This window comes from Mycetomoellerius zeteki, unplaced genomic scaffold (genome assembly GCF_001594055.1).
Source record: "Mycetomoellerius zeteki isolate Tzet28-1 unplaced genomic scaffold, Tzet1.0 scaffold202, whole genome shotgun sequence".
In the NCBI taxonomy this organism is placed as follows: domain Eukaryota; kingdom Metazoa; phylum Arthropoda; class Insecta; order Hymenoptera; family Formicidae; genus Mycetomoellerius; species Mycetomoellerius zeteki.
Window position 1 is genome coordinate 344037 of NW_017256980.1, and position 26465 is coordinate 370501.

At 40.4% G+C, this 26465-nt stretch overlaps 3 protein-coding genes across 3 annotated transcripts; 2 read left to right on the forward strand and 1 right to left on the reverse strand.

The window, feature by feature from the left end:
- The first annotated feature begins 1373 nt into the window (after window positions 1–1373).
- On the forward strand, window positions 1374–17875 carry HERC2 (E3 ubiquitin-protein ligase HERC2). The gene is made up of 12 exons (XM_018447459.1): window positions 1374–1643; window positions 1857–2057; window positions 2520–2730; window positions 2978–3235; window positions 3318–14440; window positions 14510–14833; window positions 14999–15308; window positions 15430–16151; window positions 16237–16675; window positions 16824–17047; window positions 17128–17282; window positions 17376–17875. The coding sequence occupies exons 1-12, from the start codon at window positions 1451–1453 to the stop codon at window positions 17607–17609; spliced, it is 14394 nt and encodes a 4797-aa protein (XP_018302961.1). The 5' UTR covers window positions 1374–1450; the 3' UTR covers window positions 17610–17875.
- Window positions 17876–19266: 1391 nt separating this feature from the next.
- Window positions 19267–24090, forward strand: LOC108722410 (sarcosine dehydrogenase, mitochondrial). The gene is made up of 15 exons (XM_018447509.1): window positions 19267–19290; window positions 19398–19500; window positions 19753–20009; window positions 20081–20293; window positions 20516–20839; window positions 20953–21115; window positions 21197–21344; window positions 21575–21713; window positions 21808–22008; window positions 22112–22379; window positions 22469–22598; window positions 23094–23350; window positions 23418–23580; window positions 23677–23784; window positions 23894–24090. The coding sequence occupies exons 1-15, from the start codon at window positions 19267–19269 to the stop codon at window positions 24051–24053; spliced, it is 2658 nt and encodes an 885-aa protein (XP_018303011.1). The 3' UTR covers window positions 24054–24090.
- Window positions 24015–26052, reverse strand: LOC108722411 (peptidyl-prolyl cis-trans isomerase-like 3). Its single transcript, XM_018447510.1, has 5 exons — window positions 25843–26052; window positions 25686–25760; window positions 24564–24844; window positions 24200–24371; window positions 24015–24096 (listed from the first exon to the last, which is right to left on the reverse strand). Exons 1-4 carry the CDS (start codon window positions 25843–25845, stop codon window positions 24245–24247), a joined length of 486 nt encoding a protein of 161 aa, XP_018303012.1. The 5' UTR covers window positions 25846–26052; the 3' UTR covers window positions 24015–24096; window positions 24200–24244.
- Window positions 26053–26465: the final 413 nt, after the last annotated feature.

Here is a 26465-nt window from a genome sequence, read left to right on the forward strand (position 1 = left end):
CGACTGTAATTAGTCAATTCTTACAACTACAACCACTTACATCTACGTTTACACAATTGTAGAATAGGCTTTACTCTCTTACTCTCGTATGCTCTTCTCTTTTATTCTTTTGTTTATCCAGTAAGTAAATTACCATATAGTTCATCCGAGGATGAAACAACCGGTTCTAAAATATTCATACGCTCTTACATTTAACTTTGCTAATTTTAAGCATAGCAGCTTTAGCACGCACTAATCTAATATAATGTAAATTTCAAATTCGTTATCAATCTAGCGTGCAAGTGACCACATTCGTATTCATAAGCCTCGTTTTCTTTCGCGCCAACGTGGTCACGTGGTCGCGGGGCGAACACAAAACGGGAACCGTAGCCAAACCGTGATTGAGGGAAAACAGCTGATCTTGAATAGAGGAGTGTGGAGCAGTGTGGAGCAGTGTGGAGCAGTGTCCGATGTTCAGACTGTCAGAAAAGTGGAGGATCTTGCGATAAGGAAGATCTCGCGTCCGTACGTATTCTTTGACACGTGTGAGATGTCAAACGAACCACGACGAGCGGCACGTAAATATTGGCTGCGTTCAGCAGACTCAACAGTTTTGCAACCGTTTTATGATTGTCTGCTGAGATAGGACCATTCTTCTAGATCTAAAAGTATGATCCAATTAGCGCGAAGGAAACTTACAACAGTTGCAAAACAAACGTTCTGCTGAACGCACCCATTGTAAACATGTCGCGCGCTAAACGCGCCCGATTACCGCGCTATCGCGCGAATATTGGCGACACTAGTTTCGTAATAATCGGTGGGTAATCGAGCAGCCGATCGACTATCAGGGATCGGAGGTGAAACAGATGAAAATCTTTTTTGTGTGTTTGTGAATGCATGAATGTGTGCGCGTCAAAATAACATTATCGTCATGTCACGGTGCTCAGTTGAATTTTTAATCGCGATTGGTGAACTGACAGCGATGGATGTTTACAGATGGTGACAGACGGCTAGAGGACGAAACGGGCGGCGAAGGTAGAAACTCCGGGCGAGCCGCCTCAAAGTGCACTAATTGCTAACCTCGTCCTTCTCCCGATCGAATTCTGTGCCCAAGAATAACATTCGTTTGACAGTCTCGAGAACTCGTCCGAAGGAATGTTTTCTTGCCCTTTTTTTTCCTTTAATTAACGTTGAGTTCAAGCTCGAGAGTTTGAGAGAGAAAGAGAGAGAAAGGACCTAAGAGGTAATAAATTAATCAATCTTGAGACAGTATTTTCTATTTATTGATCCGCGGAGAGACAAATTAACAATCGTCATGCGGTTGCATGGAAGCGAGAAAAGGAACCAGTATTTTCGAAGGAAATGAGACTGTTACTTGTAACAGAATCTCGTAAGAGAGATCTGTTTGCATGGGAGTATTAACAGATCTGGATATACATTGGAAGTCTTTATAAATAAGATTGTAAACAAGATGAGCAGCCAATTAAATATAACAGTTAGACCAGAAGTAAGATTGGACGCCAAGTGGTTGAAGACTGATATACAACGATTCCTTTATCGCGATGGATTAGCTGAATTGTGGAATGAGATGGTACGAGATGGCGAAATTGTGGGTTCTTTCAGTGATGGTTTAGTCAACGCTGCAGGAATCGTAGCAAAGAAAGGTAAGTAAATATAGAAATAAGTAATGAAAGGAATATAGGAATTGATTTAATCTATATTAAGTTTTTTTATATCTATCTCCAAAAAAGACATCGTTTCTTTTTTGGCAATAGGAAAAATTAAAACTGTTGACGAAAACAAACAGTAATTCTATCAGTTATATTAACATTAATTTTTTTAAGATTCTTTATTAATTTTTTGTGTATATATTTCAGGTGAAAATGGTCATTATTATTGTGGTATGAGAGTGTTGTCTTGTCTTTGCTGTGATGGAATTTGTGGTCCGCAACATGGCTGTAATTGTACTCCATGCCAGAAACTGGACGAGGAAGAAACTGCAAGAACAACAGCGATAGTCGAAAAGTCTATGTCTGCCAAGCGAATGATGGACTCGTGGGTCTGGGGACCCCAGCCATGTAAATATATTTATATGATGTTTTATTTATTTCAAACTATTGTACTTAAAATCTTATTTGAGTTTTTGCTTAAATTATTTTTTGTCTGATAAAATATATGGCAAGCAAACGTTTTTACTTAAACTGGATATTTTATATTTATTATAAATAAATATAAATAATTTGAATTTTAAGAATCTTTATTTTAGACCGCATATGTGAAAACACAATCAATACTAGAAATTAAATGCCTATTTAACGGTTGAAGCTGGATCTTTATTGAATTATTTAAGCATTAAAGATCCAGCTTCGATCGTTATAGGCATTTAATTTTTACTAATTTGAATTTTATTTTTACATGAAATATCACTTTTGCAAATAATGTATTGTTTTCATATATATTATTGTATGCACAAATAATAAGCACTATTTTAATTTTTTTACTAAATTTCTATTGATATCTATTTAATTATGTTTACTTAGCTTTAACAGATTTGAAAGGATGCATCGATTTATCGATTAAGGAGCAACGGAAGCTATGTTGTGAAGTCGCAAATAGCACATTATCCGCTACACGTTTGAGGCAACGCTTGATAGTCGCTCGAAGATATTTCACCGCTTTGTCTCGTCATAAACCACAAGAGATCAAAGATACCTCAAATTTACCAAAGTCTATCGGAAAATTACAAAAAACGTTGAGTATAAAATTATGTATATAGAGTATGTATGATTATGATAAGTCATATTTATGTTGCAAACCCTATTACATACAGCACAGGTCAAATTTCCTAAGTGATATGTTTTCTCGTGCACACATTACATGCAGAATATCGAAATACAATTATATATTGATCCTCTTCAGAGTACGTTATTTTCTGTGTTTTGTTCGAAATAACACTTTAGATTATTCTTATAAATGCTTAAATTTTTGTCAACTGCAGGCCGAGACCTAACGAAAAGGCGACCTTAGGATTAGCGCGCGTTGGTTCACGCGCGGCCCTCAATTTCTCATTCGCGTACTTAAGACGGGCTTGGAGATCTGGGGAAGACGTTGAATTTTGTAGCGAATTATTGACCGAATCATTGGAAGCGTTGCAATCGTTACCGGAGGCGACTCTCTTTGATGAGAGTAACGTTTCTCAAGTCTGGTTGGAAGTCGTAGAAAGATCAGCAAAATTCTTAAGACAAGTCGTCACAGGGTATATATATATATCTCGCTTTTATATCAGTTTATATAAATTTCTTATACAACGAATAGATATATATGTTATTTATTTTCAGAGAGGTAACTACCGGACGATCGTGGCGTCCAGTGCCATTGTCAGATCAGCACACGGCTCTTTGCTTGTTACTGGAACTGGTTGCGCAAAGGGCCACTCTCTCTAGTTTATTAGATTCCGTGGTTTTATTACTTCATCTCAGTGGTAAAAATAAGAATCAGGACAATCGAGTTACACCACCTGGAAGCACAGCACCGCTCGTCCCACTATTACGACGATTGAACATGATACCAGCGACAAAATCTCGTAGACATCTTGACAGAAATGTTACACCGGGTCCTTGCGAAGTGTTACTTAAATATTTACGATTGCCAGACGATGACGCCGTATCAGTCGATTTAAGAAAAGCCGCAGTTATTATAATGTGTAATTTAAGCAGATTGGCCGCTCCTCTTTTACCACCTGCTAGTACTGAGTACGGATTTCCAAGGAATGGAAATGGCAAGCAAACATTTCAGGAGGTGTTAGCTTGGGGTGGTGTCAAGTTTGGAAATGGCTCGACCCCCTTTTACTGCGATGCAATTGCAGAATTGGGCATAAAGCAGCTGTGCTGCACTGAGCGAGCATTAATGATCTTGTCGTTGAATGGCAACGTTTATAATATGTATCACGGATCCGAAACTCAATATCCGCAAAGAGTGCATGGTTTCTCTGATAAGCCGATCACGATGATTGCATCTCACGCAGATGGCAAACATTACTTAACGTTAACGCAAGATGGCTGTGTGTATTCCTGGGGCAATGGAGACGGCGGTAGACTTGGACACGGTGATACCGTCTCCTATGACGAACCGAAATTGATCGAAGCACTTCTAGAGAAGAACATCGTATTCATAGCATGTGGCAGTACGTACTCAGCAGCATTAAGCGCCAACGGCGAATTATACACCTGGGGAAGAGGAAATTATGGTAGATTAGGTCATGGTAATTTCGACGACGTCATGACTCCAATATTAGTGACAACGTTAAAGGGCCACACGGTCGTACACGTGGCCTGCGGTAGCGGTGACTCTCAAACCTTGTGCGTGACCGCGTCCGGCATAGTTTTCTCTTGGGGAGATGGTGATTACGGGAAACTAGGTAGAGGAGGCACGGACGGATCCAAAACGCCAAAGATCGTTGATAAGCTACTGGACATCAACGTGGTAAAAGTGTTTTGCGGCAGTCAGTTCTCCGCGGCGTTGACAGCTCACGGAGAAGTGTACACGTGGGGAAAAGGTGACGCATATCGCCTAGGTCACGGCAGCGAGGAACACGTCAGATATCCCAAAGTCATCGAATCGTTGAGGGATAGAAAGGTCAAAGATCTGTCCGTAGGCACCACTCACATATTGGCGCTGACGGAAGATCAATTTGTTTATGGATGGGGTAGAAACGATTACGGTCAAATCGATCCCACATTAGGTCCCATCATTTCTGAGCCTACGTTGTGTCCAACGTTATCCTCCAAGACTGTCATCGGTTTGGCGTCAGGTCCGACCCAGAGCTTTGCCTGGTGCATGTCGGCATGGTCAGGCGGAGCTAGTAGAGTGGCCTTCGTCGTCGATATATGCGAGGAGACTTTCCAACTGCTCGACACACTTTTGTCCAAGTCTTGTGAGGGCCTACCAGGAATACGACCGCCTACGCAGGATCGCGAATGTCTTGCGGTAGCTACATTGAACTTGCTTCGATTACAGTTACATACCATGTTAACGCATAATATTGATACTAAATCCGTCGGGCTGGCAACTAGCAGTCCACTATTAAATTCCTTAAAGCAACGCTGCGTCAACCTGGCAAGCGCGACCGGAATATTGGCGACGATTCAAGAAGCGGCGCAAGTGGTTCTGCAAACGGGCTGGAGCATATTGCTGCCAACGGCTAACGAGCGTGCAAAGACACTGTCCAGTTTCCTGCCAAATACGTCGAACAATGTGGAACAATCGAGTTCAGCGAATATATACATAAACAGTGGACAACGGTTTATGGCCGATTTATTAGTATCTAGTCTAATGGTGGATGGTGGATTGGAGTTAGCGTTGAAGGCTGCTATCAAAGTGGAAATAGCAGACATGCCGGACGAGAAGGATTTTCTAGATGTGGGCACGTCGAATGCTGTTAAAGTAAAGATCGAAACGAGACAGGGTATGAAAGACGGTTTCAATTCTGGGAAGAACATCACAACTATCTCTCTGCTTCAGCTAATACAACAGTTAATTAGAAACGGTACGTGCATTACGCAGTCTAGACTGCAACAAGGCTCATCGCAGCAAGTGGACCGAAACGAGCATCTTCGAAGATTCGACAATTCGCCCAGCTTGAATCTTCTTTTGCGTTTCCAACGTTTGCTAATCGCGCAAGTGTACGAGTGTATTACACGCCAGTCACGCACGGAAGATCTGCATGATCAAGAAATGATGGGCGCAGAGTCGCTACTGAAGAAGTACATTGCGCAGATCTGCGACCATGCGACCGAGATATTGCCGTTGGCTGCTGAAATAGGTGGTCGTTCTGTCAAAGATTTCATCTCCATCGCTGGTGTTCTGAAAGGCGACATAATCAACGTATTACTTCCCGAGCTAGTGACTTGCTTGATATTGTTGCAAATAGATTATTCTATGCTGCTCATTGACATGAACTGGATGGACGTAATTGCACCGATTTTGGACTCATTGGACCATTTCGTGAAGCTAGCGCCAACGATGGAGAAAAATGAAGCGGACGATTTGTCCTGGCCAGGGATCATCGCGCCGCTACATGGAAATAAGATACCCATTCAGGAGGAACCCTCTTTGATACGGTGGGCGGATTTGGAGAATCATAATCGCGACGGCGGCCTGTGGGTAGTGGTGAATAACAACGTTTATGACGTGCAGGATATCAGAAACGACGGCTCGTGGTCTCCTTATGAAGTTCTGCAACGGTACGTCGTCGGGCGGGATGAAACTTCAACGGTAACGCAATGCGGCGTACCGTACAGTCAATTGTCGCCACCGCGGGACATGATGGACTCTTGCTTCGTTGGTCATTATTGTCAAGCTGAGCCTGATGAAAATGCACGGGTCACGATCGAGGTAACCGACGTTTGTTCATCCCTGCTGGACACGGAAAGAGCTCTGGGATTTTTGTTGGGCTTGCATGCTTATCGAATGCGGCAGAGCTTGACGCTTCAATCGGCAGAGAAGGAAGCCGGTGTATGGCTCACTACAAATTTTTTGCGAGGTGGCCTGCAAGTTTTGCAACCGCCGAATCCATACGAGGAGGAGAAGGATGAAGCGAGAAGCAATACGTCAACCGCTGCTAACTCTCCCACGGAACCACCGCTCCCGGTGCACGCGAAAAACGAGCAGCAAAAGGAGCACGAAGATCGAACGATCGCGTTTATACATGCATTAGCAGAGGCACATAAAATTGACGACGGTCATGTCCGAGCATTCTTAACGCTAGTCGATAGATACTCCAAGACTAACAATCTATTCTCTCACGCTGATTTTTGCGGCGATCATCCAGTCGAGGAAATCAGTCGCGTTTTGATGGCTGTGATTATAAAACATCTTGGCTTGGGGCAACAAGCGCTCGCGTTAGCAGAACAAGAATTAAAGATCGTTAACAGCGCGAGACTGAGTAATCAGTTGGCCGACATGGTACGAGCGATTTATCAGACCAAGTGGAACTTGGTGCGAATTAGGCAACAACAGAATCGCAGTTACAAGGAAGTTTGCGCGCCCGCGCAAGAGAGATGCAAATTTCTCCTATACGAGGTCAGATCCGCGACGAGTTATGAAGTTAAAGGACTCGAGGATCTGAAGTTACTGTATACCGTCCCTAGATTCAAGAGAGCCGCTCGCACGGTCTTAGCCGATATTCATAAAAATAAAGATTCATCCGGCGGAGGCGGTAAGCCAGAGGATATTTTGAATGCATCAATACAAAACGCTAAAACGAAAAACAAACCGGATGGGGATACGACTTCCTCCTCCAAGGAAGGTCTAACTGCCACGACATCGTCCTCCACAAAACTGGAAGATATGTCGGATATAAAGAACAAGATTATGCAGATGACTGAGAAGATTCGATGTAGACCGATGCAGTGGGCCACTGCCGATTATAACGGTTTAATGACAAATATTATCGAGTTTGTCATCAATGACGGCATTGGCGGGGACGTTGAGACGTTGCGCCGTGCGATGTACTGCCAAATGCAACGCGCTCGCATACGGGAACAAGGTATCTCTATGATGCGAGAGTTATTGAAAAAAGACTATTTAATACCATCGGTGAAATATTCCTTGCTTAACGGCTGGCTCGGTTTGACCTATGAGAACAAATCTCTCAGCGACGGGATCACGCATTGCCTATATAATATACAGTTAACGACACCATATCAAAAGTCCAAAGTTATTCTAGCTGAGGCTGAGGTGATTTCATGGGCGGTACAAGCCTTACGGACGTATGTCGTACAAGCAGAGCTGCCGAACAAACAGAAAGTCAGCGGGAAGAGCAGCTTGAATCAAGGTACTTACACTTGGCTGCGAAAATTACCGAGAGCGAGATTCTTACTGACTATTCTTGGTATGTTGACTAACCATGAGTGTGCCAATGAGATCGGGCTACTGATTAATTCGGGTCTGTTATCCAGCATCTTGACTTTATTGAGACAAATCGGACCGTCGTCGGCAAGTTTCTGCGAGAACGGCGAGGGACAGGGGCAAGGTGGCGACGGTGAGGCGTTGAAAGTTAAGACGGAAATCACGGCGATTTACGAGGATGCCCTTCAAAAGAACAAGCCGCCAACTGTTCAGCTCAGTGGAATGGAGTTGGCGGCGTTGATGAAGGTTGGCACTCGGGTTGTACGAGGGGCCGATTGGAAATGGGGCGACCAGGACGGTCCACCGCCCGGTGTAGGTAGAGTCATCGGCGAACTTGGCGACGACGGATGGATAAGGGTTCAGTGGGACAACGGCGCGACGAATTCGTATCGCATGGGTAAGGAAGGTAAATACGATTTAAAGCTCGCTGATCCACCAACGCCTCCCGATGATGATAGCGACGAGACCGATAGCGATACTTCGCTCGATGGAAATAAAACGGAGAACAGTGGTTTTCGCGGGGAAGATTTGCATCCGACCACGTGTCTTAAGTCGGCGTCAACGAACTTACTACGGATAATCTTACTCTCCTGTGGCGTAGAAGCGGATAAAGTACCCGCGATATCCATCAAAATCCTTACTTCCACTCTGCACGGTATAATATCGACTGCGAACAGATCCAGCGAATCGATTACGCATGTTCAACTAGCGAGGCAGCATCACGAAACTTGGGCTACTTTTAGTCTTTTGAGAGCGATCGCAAAATCAACAGATTTGTGTAAGTCCTTGAGTTCACAGGCTTGGCTCAATCTTTTTCTGGGTATCGTCGTTGACGAAACCAAGCCTTGTCTTGAGAAGCAAATTATGATCACGAAACTACTAGCAGCTGTTTTACCTTCGTGGGGAACGGAGACAGTTCTGAGCAATATGATGCAGTTCTTGGAGAAGTCCTTTGGGATATTGGGTCAGGTGGCTCTTACGTGTGACATCGCTGCCATTTCTGAGCTTCACTCGAATAAATGCCGAATGTCTTTGACCGCGTCGTACAGTTCTACCGTAGTTGAGGAACTAACATGGTTGATTAGATTCCTACATTCTCTTCCTGGATGGAACGAAGCTGTAAATAAATTTCTCTCCACAAAGTTAGCATTGACGGTGGATCTTTGGAACGAGAGCTCGCTATTCCACATACAGATGAATGAGAATGGTGGCGAAAATGGTCTTTGTATTCAACGGACAGTTATGGCAACTCTTGTTGTCATCGGCGGTTTGGATAATAGGATAAGGATTGGCGGTTTGGTGAATTCTGACGGTGAAGTAGGCACAGTCTGCAAGTTTACGAAACACTCGAAGATTGTTATGCAGCTGTGGAATGGCAACGGAACGCGAAAAATAGTGTCGTTCCACGCGGCGAAGCGGATTAACGAGAAATTTCAATTGGAGAGAATGCCTTTAACGGAGAGTCTTATATCTGTCTGGACTAATTTGTTTTTAGGTATTGCTTGTATGGATAAACGACCTGGTGGCATGCCCGTTATTGCTGGCGCTGTCAACCCCACGATATTACGAAGCCAACAGCAACAACTCGCGGCCTTGAACGCTGGGAAAGCCATGCTCGCGTATCAATCGAAATTGCGGAAGATCTTGAAATATTCGTTAATTAATGAAATCAATGATGATGAGAGACGTACCTCCACGCTTCTGCAAGAAATACTATTGCGCGCCACGAAGCCACAACCGCTGAAACCGATATTTAAGCGTAGGGAATTAGAGGAGGCCGCTCTAGCGGTTTCTCAATATCTAGTCTCTGAATTGAGACACACGCCTATTCAACGAACCGGCATGACTTCAGATCCTACTACCCCTACATCTGACTGCTCACTGGTCTCCTTAACGTCGAGCCAGAGAAGACACTGTAAAGGTAACATAACAGCAAAGAAGAGCTCTACAGCGGCGCCTGTGAGTCCTTTGGTAGCTGTGGTAGTCGAAATGGGTTTTCACAAGAAAAGCGTCGAATTGGCTATCAAAAGCATAAGCGTTGCCGATCAAGGCAGTGTAACAGCAGAAAGTGTGGTTGGTTGGCTGTTGGAAAATCCGGACGCTGCTCTCAGCGATACAGAGACCTTGTCCAGCTTAGATGGACTAACTGATGGCAGTGATGATTCGATTAGCGAAGATTTGGATGATTCTCCATCGGGACAAGAAGGTGCTATAAATAGTGGTGCACTACCGACGTACATGAAGCGCTCAGATTTCCTGTCGGTCGACGAGTATGCAATTTACGTGAGGGACAACGTAGTACCAGGTATGCTGGTACGATGTTGTAAGAGCTACGAGGAAGTAGAGTATAGTGACGTCGGCCAAGTAGTGAAGATCGACGCGGAGAACTTACACGACCTGAACGCGCAAGTTGCGTGGCAACGCAAAGGCGGTACGTACTGGGTACGTTTTATCCACATAGAACTGCTCGGATATCCGCCATCTTTGCCAGGTCCACCGCCCGCATTGAAGGTCGGAGATAAAGTTAGAGTTAAGGCGTCGGTAACTTTGCCGAAATATAACTGGGGATCTGTAAGTCATCATTCCGTCGGAGTGGTTACGGCGATAACTAATAATGGCAAGAATGTATCCGTAGATTTTCCGCAGCAGCACGGATGGACTGGCTGTGTTGCTGAAATGGAGAAGGTACCATCCTGTCATCATTTCGTGACCTGCCACTCATGCTACCTGACACCGATTTCTGGTCCCAGATTCAAGTGCAAGTATTGCGACGATTATGATCTGTGCGAGAATTGTTTCTACACCAAGCGATCGCATCGACACGGCTTCAATAGAATTGCGGAACCTGGTTCGGCAGCCATTTATGCTGGAAAACCAGGCAGATATCATAGGCAGGATCTGTCAGAATCGTATTTAATCGATGATTGGTCTAAGTGCATCAGGACCTTGAGTGTGTCTTCGCGAGAAAATTGGGCGACACGCCTGGTAGACGGATCCGGAAAATATTGGCAAAGTTGTGGATCGCAGGGCAAACACTGGATTCGCTTGGAGATGTTATCTGGAATCTTGATACACTCCTTGAAGATTATCGTCAATCCACAGGATAGTAGTTACATGCCTTCTGTAATAGCGGTTAATGTAGGAGACTCCTTCACTAATTTAGTGGAATTAAGAACGATAACTATACGTTATTCAGATACTAATGTTACACTTCTTCAAGATATGAAGGAATATTATCCGTGTATTGAAATAGCGATAAAGCAATGTCGAAATGGCGGTATAGACTGTAAGATACATGGTTTGCGCATAATGGGCCGTCAGAACATGTTCGAGAATCAGCTTACGACCTCGGTGTCTTTCCTCGCGTCTGATTGGGAAGTTTTACAGGAACAAGTAGCAATACAACGTAGCGTCGATACGCCACCCCAGCAATCAGCCGTTTACGTTTGGGGTTTGAATGACAAGGATCAGCTAGGAGGTCTGAAAGGTTCCAAAATCAAGCTACCAGTGTACAGCGAAATCCTCTCAAAATTAAAACCTATTCATATAGCCGGAGGGAGTAAGACTCTCTTTATCGTTAGCCAAGAGGGCAAACTGTATGCTTGCGGGGAAGGAACGAATGGTAGGCTAGGTTTAGGAGATGATAACAATATGTGCGAACCAAAAGCCATACCTTTCCTGAGTCAATTCGTGATTAAGAAAGTGGCGGTACACTCAGGCGGGAAGCATGCCCTGGCACTCACTCAAGACGGTAAAGTATTCTCATGGGGCGAGGGTGAGGACGGTAAACTAGGACACGGAAATTGCATATCCCTGGATAAACCGAAACTCATCGAAGCACTGAAGTCAAAGAGGATCCGAGACATTGCTTGCGGATCGGGACATTCGGCGGCGATCGCCAGTAACGGCGAACTGTACACCTGGGGTTTAGGTGAGTACGGTAGATTGGGACATGGAGATACCATCATGCAAACAAGACCAAAATTGATACAAGCTTTGGTCGGACATAGAGTCGTCCAAGTGGCTTGCGGTAGCAGAGACGCGCAAACTATGGCTTTAACCACCGAGGGTTACGTGTATTCCTGGGGTGACGGTGACTTCGGCAAGCTTGGTCGAGGTGGAAGCGACGGCTGTTATACGCCCTTATTAGTAGATCGATTGAATAATTTGGGCGTCATACAGGTAGAATGCGGAGCGCAATTCTCCCTCGCTCTGACCAAATATGGCGAAGTGTGGACGTGGGGAAAGGGAGATTATTTCCGCTTGGGTCACGGTAATGATCACCACGTTAGGAAGCCTACACTGGTTGAAGGTCTACGGGGTAAGAAAATCATTCATGTAGCAGTTGGAGCATTGCATTGTCTCGCGGTAACCGATACCGGTCAGGTATACGCCTGGGGTGACAACGATCATGGGCAACAAGGCAATGGCACGACGAGCGTCAACAGAAAACCGTCATTGGTGCATGATCTGGAGGATGCAAGAGTAAATAGAGTATCCTGCGGCTCGAGTCACAGTATAGCTTGGGTATTAGTCGATCAGCCCAGCAATGGGAATCAAGATCCAGTCACATTCCCGACGGTGAGGGATCCGTTAGGCCAGATGTGTCTGGGCCTGAATAACGCACCGGAACAAAACGGTACAGTTACTGCGACAAATGATACCGTTGCCACGAGACCGTCGCTCGCCAGTATAATACTCTCGTTAGAGAGTAACGTCGCTAAACAGCAAGCTTTGCAACATGTAATAAACGCTCTTCTTATTATGCAGGCACGAGTGGCAATAGTAACGGCTCTGCAGAGTCATTCGATGTTGAATGGCTGTGCGTCAACGAAGCATGCGCCAATAGTAGCCGCAACAGACGTGATACCACCGTCGGAGGGAGCTATGACATCGAGTACTGAGCACGCGGTTTATCAGAACGTCGGTGACATCGCGCAAGGTGGAGGAGAGGCTCCGGCAAACGTCGCTGAGGCCGTCAATGTTCCTACCAGTCCTAAGTTGACTCCCGAAACGGAGGATTATCCATTAGCCATGTTAGCCATGTCCATGTCCAGTTCCGCTAGTCTATCCTCGCGTGCCTCAAAGATGTCAACGAGCGCAATGAGTGTTATAGCGGCCACTTTAACGTCCAACGCGCAAGTAGTGGGCGAGGACGGTGCGACAACTTCTGGTTTGGATGAATTTACATCGGCATTAACGGAAGATGACGCGAGAGTCCTGGTGGATCTGTTGAAGCTAGCAGTAGCCAATAGAGTTTGCGCGTCAGCCAAAGAGACGATATCATCGGTACTTATCGCTCTGGGAAAAGTCAATGGTTCCATCGGCAGTATGCTGCTGGAACTGTGCGTCACAGAATTGGAAGACACCGCGGCCAATAGCAATTGTGTCAATAATACACCTCAACCCGTAGTACAAGAAACGCCGCATCCTTATATAGACGACACCACGTTGACCGGTCACGTGAAGATACCCGGCGCGGAGGCGCTTCGAGTGGAATTCGATCGACTGTGCTCTACGGAGAAACGGCACGACCCGCTCACGATAATGGACGGAAGCGGCAGAGTGGTGGCGGTCAGATCCGGCAGAGACTGGATCGAGTGGGGCCCAGAGATCAAAATCCAAGGAGATGAGTTGAGATGGCGATTCTGCTCCGACGGATCTGTCAACGGCTGGGGTTGGAAATTCACAGTGTATCCTATTTTGGCGAAAACAGCGCCGTACGAGCTTGGATCTGATAGAGCGGTATTATCGCAACCGACTATAGCTCTAGCTGAACATCTTCTCATGGACAACAGTCTGATAAATTCCGACAAGAACGTCGCCTCGCGTTTGGCCACCGCTCTGAGCCAGTGCAGTCAACTGAGCACTCTGTCCGCGCAGCAGAGGATGTGGGCGTTGAGAAAATTGCAGGTGGTTTATACAAACGGACCGGGCATAAAGCCCGAGGTAACACTCTCGTCTTTGCTTGGCTCTCTACCACAAGCACTTTTAAGGCAATACGCGTACGAAGATCCTATGGTTAGAGGTGGTAAGCAATTAATGCACAGCGACTTCTTCAAGGTTCTCGTAGCACTCGCATGCGACCTTGAGTTAGATGGAATGCAATTCTGCTCCGAGATGCATAAATGGTCCTGGTTCCGAAGATACTGTCTTGCTGCCCGCGTGGCGAAATCGCTTGTTGATCGTACCCCTTTGCCAAAGGCGTTCTGTTACGAGGTCACGAAGCAGCTGAACGAAATGGATGCGATGGACGGAAACGCTGACTGTACAAAAGATCATGAGAGTCACAATATGTTTAAGCAGGGACATGACGAGCAGTTGCTGCAGTGGCTAAATCGTCGTCCGGAAGACTGGACGCTATCATGGGATGGATCAGGCGCGATTTACGGATGGGGCCATAATCACAGGGGTCAACTAGGAGGTTTGGAGGGTCCGAAAGTCAAACTACCTGCACCGTGCGAAAGTTTGTCCGCGCTCAGACCAATTCAACTGGCTGGCGGTGAACAAACTTTATTTGCCGTAACCGCTGATGGAAAGATTTATTCGACTGGTACGGCGAACAACTAACTATCCTCGACGGATTATTGTATATGTCGAATTTTGATGCAATGCTTTGCAGGCTATGGAGCTGCGGGACGTCTCGGGATAGGAGGAACGGATTCCGTTATGATCCCGACGTTATTGGAATCAATACAACATGTATTCATAAAAAAAGTGGCAGTTAGCTCGGGAGGCAAGCATTGCATCGCTCTGAGTTCGGAGGGTCATGTGTATTCCTGGGGAGAAGGAGACGACGGCAAACTGGGACATGGTAACAAGGTGTCGTACGATCGACCGAAACTGATTGAGGATTTACTCGGCGTAGAGATTATAGATATAGCTTGCGGTGGACATCACAGCGCCGCTATTACCAGTGCTGGTTGGCTATACACCTGGGGAAAAGGTAAGATATGACTACAGACAAGTACAGGCACTGAAACGCTTTCTCTCTCTCATATTTCTAATGATTTTAAAAATATTTAACAATTATCTATTTATTAAATAATTATTAGGAAATTAGGAAAATGTGTAGGTTTTGCATTGTAGTAAAAAGGATAATTGATTGCAGGACGATACGGACGTCTCGGACACGGTGACAGCGACGATCAATTACGACCGAAAGTAGTGGAGGCTTTGCAAGATTACAAAGTGATCGATGTGGCATGCGGAAGCGGCGACGCGCAAACGCTCTGCGTAACCGACGATGATAACGTATGGAGCTGGGGTGATGGAGATTACGGAAAATTAGGTAGAGGTGGAAGCGACGGATGTAAGGTTCCATTAAAGATAGATTCTCTGGCCGGGCTCGGCGTAGTTAAAGTCGAATGCGGTAGTCAATTTTCAGTCGCTTTAACAAGATCCGGAGCGGTTTATACCTGGTAATAGCAACATATTGCATTTATTTTTATTATAATTAATATTATATATTAATAAGTCATTCAATCTTCATGACTTATCTCTTTTTAACTATTCTTTTTTATGTTTTTTATTTACGTGCAGGGGCAAAGGCGACTATCATCGTTTAGGTCATGGCACGGACGACCATGTACGTAGACCACGTAAGGTAGCTGCATTGCAAGGAAAGAAGATCATTTCGATAGCAACGGGCTCTTTACACTGTGTCGCGTGTTCCGATAAAGGAGAGGTTTTCACTTGGGGCGACAACGACGAGGGTCAGCTGGGCGACGGCACTACGAGCGCGCTTCACAGGCCAAGATTGGTACACGCATTGCAGGGCAAGAAAATCACGAGAGTCGCTTGCGGCAGTGCACATACGCTAGCTTGGAGTACCGCGAAGGCAACACAAAGCAGAATGCCAGCATCCACACCTATGGAATACGATCTGGTTAAAGATCTGTCATACTCTGTATTGCGTAATAGGCTGGTGTTGCTACATCATTTCGCGGAACTTTTATGCCCTGCTTTGGCTATGTTTCCGACCACCGGTCATATCGGGCTGAGCAAGCTAGCTCCTATGTTAGTGTACAGTATAAAAGAAGCGACATTCCGCAAGGTTATTCAAGCAACAATGGTCAGAGATCGTCAACATGGACCTGTGATCGAATTGAATAGAATACAAGTGAAAAGAGCTAGAGCCAAGGGTGGATTAGCTGGACCAGACGGTATCAAGTCAGTTTTCGGCCAAATGGTGTCGAAGATGTCTCTCTTGACACAGGACGTATTGTTTCTACCTCATAGAGTATGGAAAGTGAAATTCGTGGGTACGTATTCTCATTCACGTATAATCATGATTTCTTATTATTAGATTTTACAAAACCGTTAATATATTTACATGTATTATTTTAGGGGAAAGTGTTGATGATTGTGGCGGTGGATATAGCGAAAGTATAGCAGAGATGTGTGATGAATTGCAAAATGGTTCCTTGCCACTATTTATACCTACACCAAACGGTCGCGAAGATAATGGCACAAACCGAGACTGCTTCTTATTGAATCCCATGGCCGACTCTCAATTGCATATGAATATGTTTCAATTCTTAGGCATTCTAATGGGTATTGCTATACGAACTGGTAGTCCATTGAGTTTAAATCTAGCCGAACCAGTTTGGAAGCAACTTGCAGGTATATCTCTCACACCTGCGGATTTGACGGAAGTCGACAGGGATTATGTCCCTGGCTTGCTTTGCATCAGAGACATGGATCCCGATGAAAAGGTCTTTCAAACTTTAGAAATGCCTTTTTCCACGCCTTCCGCCGCAGGGCATGATATGGCATTGTCTAACAGGTATTGCATTCATAATTTTCAGATTTTATGTTTTATTAATTATTTATTTATGTAATGATATTTATTTGATGTGTGTGTATGTGCGTGTATGTGTATTCTGTAAAATATTTTATATTTATATGACAACAGCTGTTTTTTAAATTTTCAGATATCTTAAAATAACACCAGAAAATAGGCACGAATATGTAAGATTGGCGTTAGATTATAGACTCCATGAATTTGATACTCAAGTAGCAGCTGTACGAGAAGGCTTATCGAAAGTCGTTCCTGTGCCTCTATTGGCACTATTTAGCGGTGCTGAACTTGAAACGATGGTTTGCGGTAGTCCAGACATACCGCTTAATTTATTAAAGTCCGTTGCAACATATAAAGGTATATGCTCGATATTGTAAATGTGTCGCATCAAAGTACTTATATATTGAGTTTAAAATAAAAAAAATTGTCTTTTGTAGGTATTGAAGCGATGGCGCCACTTGTTCAGTGGTTCTGGGAAGTCATGGATGAATTTTCCAACCCAGAACGATCGCTTTTCCTTCGTTTTGTTTGGGGCAGAACACGTTTGCCGCGCACAATCGCAGATTTTAGAGGCAGAGACTTTGTTTTACAAGTAAGAAATTGCCATTTATATTTCATTTCTTCAATAAGAAGCATTAAGAGGCAGTTATTGTATACTGTGAGAAAACATACGTTTTCTTCTCAGGTAATGGATAAATACAATCCACCAGACCAGTTTCTTCCTGAAAGCTACACTTGCTTTTTTCTTCTAAAAATGCCGCGTTATTCGTGCAAAGCAGTTCTACGACAAAAACTGAAGTATGCGATTCATTTTTGTAAAAGCATCGACACCGACGAGTATGCTCGAGTACAAGCTGCAACCAATTCCGACACTGAAGATACCGATAGTTTAACGAGCGAAGAACACACTTCGCTTTAAATCATTCATTATGTGAAATGGTTATTTGTGTTTGAAGTGGCATTTCTGTTGACTTCTTTAAAAATGTGTTCACGGATTCTCCAAAAAACAAAAATCCTATTTTTCTTACACGGTATATTTATATACATATATATGCATATATATATATATAAACTACACACTACGCTAATACTTAAATACATGTACTGCTTTTGTAGCACGACCAGTCTATTGTATAGTAGATGTTAATAACGAAAAGTAAATAAACCACTAAGATTATTAGGGTTCTCTTAGTCGGTATAATATTATTTACATCGTAGTTAATATCGAACAATTACTTAATTCCGAAATTTTTTACTAGTGTTTTTAGTCCAACGTCTAAACTAGTTAGTCTTCAAAAAATAGTTTATATAACATCGTTATACATTTCGAAGTACATCTTTAGAAATACATTACAATTTGCAAAGCAGAAAGTATTATTAAATGTTCCACCACGATTTTTAATGGTTGCATATTCATACGTTAAAATAGTTAGCATGTAGCGAAAACAGCCACTAGTCTTGTTATTTTACTAAATAATCAAACCGCGCTATAGATAGAAGGCAATGTCATCGATTATTTCCTTTTCACATTTACTGAATTATTTATTGATAATAAGACATATGACTTGAGACACATACTCAGTCACGACAGCATATTTCACAATCGAAAATATTCTGATATGATATCAAGGTCAAGAGAGTATTACTTGCATTGTCCCATACAGTCTAACAATAAAATTCTGAATGTATATAAGTCTGTGAGAATAAAGTTCTCGTAAAAGCCGTAATATTCTCCAGTCTATATTGGCAATAAAGAAAGTTTTTTTCCAGAAAGTAAAGAGCGCTAATAAATTGATTTTATAGAAAATATAATTTATATTTGATTTAAAAATAAGATTTTTTCTTCCTTAATTCCTTTTAATCTATCAATTCACATTTCTTTTCTAGATTTTAATCTCGCGTTAGCATTTTTTATGAAAGATAATCGATTTTTATCAGGACATATTTATTTTTATAAGACAGAAAATAGATAAGTGTACAAATGTAACGATAATATATGATAATATACGGTACTTTTAGTTTCACTCGACAAGAACTGATAAAAACTAATCTCATGACGAAATTAGTTTCTCTTATTATCGTTATGTGTCTCTCTCAACACAGCAATATCAGATGTTTTTAATGTATAATATTAAATACAATAATAACGCACACATTGCAGAATTATGAGCAAAAAAGAAAATAGATAACAGACTGAGGAATACTTCAGCAACCATGTAACACTTTATGTAAATCCCTCTCTCCTTTTTATTGTTATTTTTATTTCACATATTTGCAAACTTATTGAGTAATGTTGCTTTTGCGATTGACGTCGTTCGTAATCTTTTTCGGACGAAAAGCAGTACGGAAGCAGCAATCGAACACGGTACGTGATGTGATATTGCGATACGCGGACTGATATTGCGAGTGAAAGAGAAGTTAGCGTTGAGAAATTTGATGATTCAATAGCAAGTTCTTTGATAATGTACGTACGTATATGTTGTAAACAATGTGATTGTAAGAATGAACCACAGCTAGCACAGAGACTGTAGTTCAATCTGCAGTCGCACACAAGCTGTCTTTGCGAGGCATACGAAATGCTTCGTTTAGCAAGGAACAAGGTATATGATTTGAAATTAATGTGTTCAACGATACATCGCAAAGATGGTTTTATTTATGTTTTAACAAGCTAAAAACCGTATTATACCAATATTTCTTTTCACTTCAGTTACTTAAATGGGGTCTTAGAAATAACCGAACGGTCGCTACATTTAAAGAAAACGAGACAAAGAACATCGATGTTCCCAACAATGCCGACGTTGTAATAATAGGTAACTAAGTTTATATCTGCAGAAACAAAACAGAAAGCCATATCAATCTGCTGATTAACAGTTCAGATAACAATTGAATATTCCTAGTAATGTATATTATATTAATTAAAATTAATTAAATGATTTTTAACAATATCGTTTTTCGCATGAAGAACCAAATAGAAATAAATATCTTAACGTTAATCGGTCTTAACGTTTATAGATACACATTAATGTTTATTAACAAATTTAATAAAAATTTCCATGATATAGGTGGTGGCAGCGCTGGTTGCAATGCACTTTATCAATTAGGAAAACGTGGAGTTAATGCAATACTTTTGGAAAAATCTAAGCTTATATCTGGTACAACATGGCATACAGCAGGTCTCTTATGGCATTTACGCGGAATATGCGACGTAGAGACGGAATTGATAAAAGCTTCGCGATTGCTTTACGCATCTTTACAAGAAGAAACAGGTGTAAATCCAGGATGGATAAACAACGGTGGACTCTACATCGCTTATTCTCCCGTAAGTAGGAATACATCTATGCAATTGATATTTATCCATTTCTCGGAGAATATCTGTTGTGTTTTTCGTAGGAGCGAGTAGTCGAATACGAAAGATTAATTACTAGCTGTAAGAATTTCGGTATCGACGGGTACATGATTGATCCAGTCGAAGCGAAAGAAAAATTTCCCCTCATAGATAAAAATGCGTTTCAAGCTGCGATGTATTGTCCAGCGGATGGTACGATAGATCCTGCCATGTTAGTAAATGCATTGAAAAAATTGGCGGAAAAAAACGGTTGCAAGGTATTTCTATCCATTTTCTTCATTGCCATCATCTGTTTCTACAACACACACATTTATATAATAAAATTAATTCTGTATTTCACAACAAATTCTATAGTTAGCAATTGATAGTTATTTGTTCGATAGTGATGTGTGTTCTATAAAAATGATTAGAACTAAAATAAAAAAAATTATGATTAATTAATCGTTGAAAAGTAATCTAACTAAATATAATTTTTTAAGGTCATCGAAGATTGTCCGGTCACTAAAATTCTCGTAGAGGATATTGACGGACATAAAACCATTCGCGGAGTAGAAACGCCTCATGGTATAATAAAAACCAAAGTTATACTAAATGCGGCAGGAGCATGGTCCGGAGCAATAGCGCGAATGGTAGGGCTGGACATTCCATTGGTACCGATGAAACACGCATACATTGTTACTGAGCCGATGAACGTACGAGGGTTGCCAAATATTCGAGATCCCGATTTTAATATCTACTTTCGAGTGCAAGGTGGAAATATAAATATCGGAGGATACGAGCCGAATCCTATCATATTGAAATTTGTAAGTTGAATGTATGTTAAGATTAAACCTAATTGTTGTTATAGCAGAAATATGTGCAAGACAATTTAAATTTTACGTACTCTTGATTAACTCAAACGATATGTATTGTCTAGCCGCCAGAAGACTTTTCCTTTAGTTTGTACGAGCTGAATTGGGACGTATTCAATACTCATATAGAGGCGATGAACCGATTGATACCCACTTTGGCAACTGCTGGAATAAGGACAACTGTGTGCGGCCCAGAAAGTTTTACTCCCGACCACAGACCTATCATGGGTACAAAATTTCATTAATTTACGATCGATACTTATGTGTGACATATGTACATGAAATCTAAAATACCATAATGTCCGAAAGGTGAAGATCCACGCTGCACAGGTCTTTATTACTCTTGCGGATATAATAGCGCCGGGATGATGTTTGGAGGTGGTTGTGGAGAACAAATAGCATTATGGATAATTAATGGACGACCGGACAAACATTTGTTCAATCAGGACATCAGACGGTAAAGATTATTCAAATTATTTTCTTCGAATCTTAAACTGTAAAACAATAACATATTTATATTTATTTATCGAATTAACTTTTAAATATATGAATCATTATTTCATAACACCCTTTGTTTCTTACATATCGATATGCAAAATGTAAAATACAAAGTAGCAACAATGACATGCAGGATCATTTTATCAATATCTACAATTAATACTTTTGTATGTTTTTCTCTCAATCCAGATATATACCAGAACAAAGAAAAAATTCAGTTTGGGTGAACGAACGGAGTCATGAAGCTTATGCAAAAAATTATAATATTGTTTTCTCACATGACGAACATTTAAGCGGTAGAAATTTAAAGATAGATCCTTTCCACAATGTAAGTTATACTTTATGTTAATTTAAGTTTGATTTTTCAATTAGATTGCATATTCTTTTTATTCAAACACAATATATTATTGCTATTTTTTTAGTTTCTCGTCAATGAAGGTGCCGTCATGGAAGAACGACAAGGATGGGAACGTCCAGGATGGTTCCTACTAGACGACAAAAAGGCTCCAGTGTTACCTTATGATTATGGTGGCTATTACGATACACCCAAGAATACGAATGACATATATGCCGATATATTAAAAACAGAATGTACATTTAATTTTCCACCGCACGATAACATTGTAACTCTCCTACTTTTTTTAAAATTGGACTAAAATTATCATACAATGTTTTTGCGTGATTAAAAATATTGATTCGATAATTCTTTTTATGTACTTATAACAGATACGGGAGGAAGCACTTGCCTGTAGAAATAACGTTGCCTTATTTAATATATCGTACTTCGGAAAACATTACATATGCGGCCCAGACACGAAAAAAGCAGTGGATTATATATTTACGTCTCAGGTGGATCGAGAAATTAACAGAACTGTATACACTTGCATGTTGAATAAAAGAGGAGGAGTAGAAGGCGATTGTACAGTCACTGGTCTAGAATCTGGCTCGGGTGGCATAGTCGATCCCATATTTAAGGGAAAAGCATTTTATATAGGTATTTGTTTACATATTTTATCGAGCATTTACAACGCATTATTTTATTCCTATTTTAGATTATATTGATACTTTCATTTTTTATTTTAGTGAGTGGAGGCATGTCATCGTATCATACATGGGCACATATCAGCAGTATAATAAGAGAAAAAGATTTTAATGTATCTGTGCACAATGTCACGGAGCAAATAGGAATTTTATCAGTTCAAGGTCCTAACAGGTATAAAAAATTAAATGCAAACATGAACAGATATATATAATTGTTAAAAAGTATTTTTCATATATCGTCTGTGTAATATTTTACTAGGATTGGCAAGTAATGCGTTACTTTGTTGATTATTACCTTGTTATAATAACGATTTGGTAATGACATTGTGAATTTTTATGATGGTAATGCAGAGTTAGAAAAGTCAATCGTTACTTGTAATGGATTGAAAAATTTATTCGTTACTGAAAAAAATAACTTCTAATTTGTAACGCGTTACTTTTTAGTAACGAGTAACGTTACGCATTACTCGTTATACTTATAACTTTTTCAATGTAACGCGTAATAGTGACAAGTTACTTTTCAAAGTGACTTCTCTAATCTTAGTACAACCTTAGCGTTTAGTTAGTTAGCGTCATAAAAAAATTGCAACATCGTCATCAAATTGTTTACTATAAAAAGTAACTGAAAAGTAACGTTTGCCAACTTTGTATTTTACTATTATTATAGCCGCGAAGTTCTTCAAATGTTAGTCGACGATGATCTTTCGAATACATCGTTTCCATTCTCAACGTCAAAACTAGTGCGAATAGATGGTGAATTGGTACACATATTTAGACTTAGTTTCGTGGGTGAACTTGGTTTCGAATTACATATTCCAAGAAGTTCGTGTGAAAAGGTTTATAAAGTTTTAATGGAATGTGGTAAAAAATATGATATGAAATTAGCCGGCTACAGAGCATTCTACAGTTTAAGCTGCGAGAAAGGTGCGCAGTAATATACAGAATGCTTTTATCTTTTACTATCTGTGTTAATTGTTAATTTATTTATTAGGATATCATCTTTGGGGTACAGACTTAAGAACGGATGACAATCCAATAGAAGCGGCTTTAGAAATCGTCTGTCGCAAAAACGGCAAGTACTTAGGAAAAACATCTGTTGATCAGTGCCGTAACAATGGAATTAAAAAAAGACTGGTACATTTACACATAAATGAGTGAGTACATCGTTTTATAATACAATCTGACACTGATATCTTGTTGGTATCAATATTTAAAATGCGCGTCACATTTGTATACTTATTTAATTACAGCGATATACCATTATGGGGTATGGAGAGCGTTTATAGGAACGATAAATTAGTTGGTTATCTAAGAAGGGCTGAACATGGATATACCTTTAAAAGTAGTATTGGACAGGCGTAAGTAAATTGCATAATGAACAGACATGAATACTCTCTCTCTCTCTCTCTCTATATCTATATTATATATATATATAAAATTAATATATACATCTTTTTAATTATTCAAATATATCACAGCTCCAAATGGACAAAATGTTACAAAGGAATTTTTAGAAACAGGTACTTACCATATCGAAGTGAGGAGGAAAAAGTATCCCGCAAAGATGTATCTTCGAAGTCCATTCGATCCACAAAACAAGAGATTATTAGGTGTATATACAATATAAAAAATACTTTTTATTGATATTATTTCTTCCGATTCTAAATCATCTGTGAAAAATAATTGTATATACGTTTTAATAATCACAAACGTTTTGTTCATACATTTTTTTCATACATTTTTTTCATATATAAAAGAAATAGTATAAATTACTTGTATTATTATGATGGATGATAAAAAACATTTCATCACTTAGGTCTATCCTGCTAATGGGTTAGCATGTATAGTTACATTGTTTATCCTGATTTCTGCAAGTGGTTTGTAATTTTTAGGGTTTACCGGTAGTTTTTCCAATTGTTCTAAGGTTTCTAAACCGTCAATGACTCTGCGAAAAAAATGAACAATAAAAATCAACAAAACATCATGATTTTATAATGCTCTCATTAGGGCTGTGCAGAAATGTTATCCTTCTAAATCTATAACATTCATTGAACAATAAGAATATTTAAAATGATACTTGGGCAGTCTAATTAAATTTTTGAGTGTAGCATAAACTTAAGTAAAGGGACAAACTTACTTTCCGAACAAAGTATATTTTAGGTCCAGATGTGATTGAGGCGCATAAGTAATGAAAAACTGACTGCCATTTGTATTAGGGCCGTTGTTAGCCATGGAAATAAGACCTCTTGCATTATGTTTAAGCTCCTCTTTAAATTCATCTTCAAATTTGCGATTCCATATTGAGGTCCCTCCTTTACCCGTGTTGGTGGGATCTCCAGTTTGAACAATGAAGCCTTTTATATTCCGATGAAACAAGCAATTGTCATAGTATCCACTGGCGCAGAGCGCAAGAAAATTCTGAAACAAGAACGTCAATGTCTCTGTGTGTTATAAAGTAATTTTTTTCCCAGAATCAATATATCTTTATCAATTCGGCGTGCAGTTTGAAGGACTACAAATATGGTATATATGCAAGTATATATATAGTATATATATAATTCACATTAAATTATTTAAAGCATTATAGATCTAGCTTCGACCGTGAAAGGCTTTTTAATTTCTATTATTAATTGTGTTTCTCACATAGCACGGTCTTTAAAAATGTTTAAATTAATATATCTTTAACTCTATTTCAGGATTATTTAGCACAATATATTTAAATATAAGTTGCAAAAATATATAAAAATTTAAATGATAATTAACATTAAATTAATTACACTGGCATCAATCTTTGAGATCGAACGTTATTGTTGTTTCTCTTTGTCTAACAGATCATGATATCAAACAGTTGATCTTACAATAACAATAGAATATTGATACAGATAGGTCTAGATAAGTTCAATGATTTTTTGTAAACAAGTATAACTGATCTCTAAGAATGTTTAACTCAAGTTGGATTGTAATCTGTTCTTTTGTATAATATTATATTGAACATAATCTATGAATAATCTACACCTATTATCTTTTTCTTATATACTTCTATTATTGCAGAAATATAATAGATTCAAAGGTTTACGGTTAAGTATTTGTTTAATTGATAGACAACTAATACTTATAATACTAATCAAGGACTTACATCAGAATTATTTGGTTTCTCCTATAAGTTTATTCAATAAAAATAACTGAAGATATAGGTTATACCTTACTAAGTGACTATAGGATTACATTGTTAAAAAATAATATACAAGAACATTGATACCTCGCACGTCTTCGGGCACATCTCGCAAAACACTTCTATTTTGATATCACCGACGTCCGTATGCAACGTTACGCTCTAAAAAAAAAAACATTTCCATCACTCAAATCGCAAACAGGTTATAAAGTATATAGGTTATAAAGTATTATAAATAATGTACCATTTTTCACTATGTAAGTGCGTCGTGCGTTCAATTCGAAGAATCTAAAGTAATTTCAAAAATTTGGAGACTTGGTAGCAAATGAATTTTTGTCACAGCTAAATCCTTGCACTTTCACCGTTTTCGCGCGGTCAAACGAGAATTTGTGAGAACTTATGAGAATTGACAAAAATTGTTAAAATCCTCAAGAATGTGCGAAATGTCGGAAGGAAGAAGTGCCGAAGTGCAGGAAGTGCAGGCGCACGAGATGCGCGTGGTTTTATTCCGGAGTCAAATAGCATCTGTAACGATCACCGACTATAGAAGTATAACATTTTATACTATTGCAATACATATTAAATTATTATATTATTAATTAATAATTATCATTATTGCATTATTATTTTTATATCGATAGTGATAATATTAATGTCAGAGTCTGGCCAAGTCTGGCTCATACTTCAGTAGCATGATTCGCAGATTAAAAAAAAGAATTTATAGGCGTAAACGAAGTTTTCGCGTTCGAGAGAGAGGATCGCTAAATCATCGAATGACGACGAAAATCTCGTTGTGAATTGCGATGAGAAAAAAGCGTGGCGTTCTAACTCCTACGTTTGATGATTTGATCCCGTCGGTGGCGAACG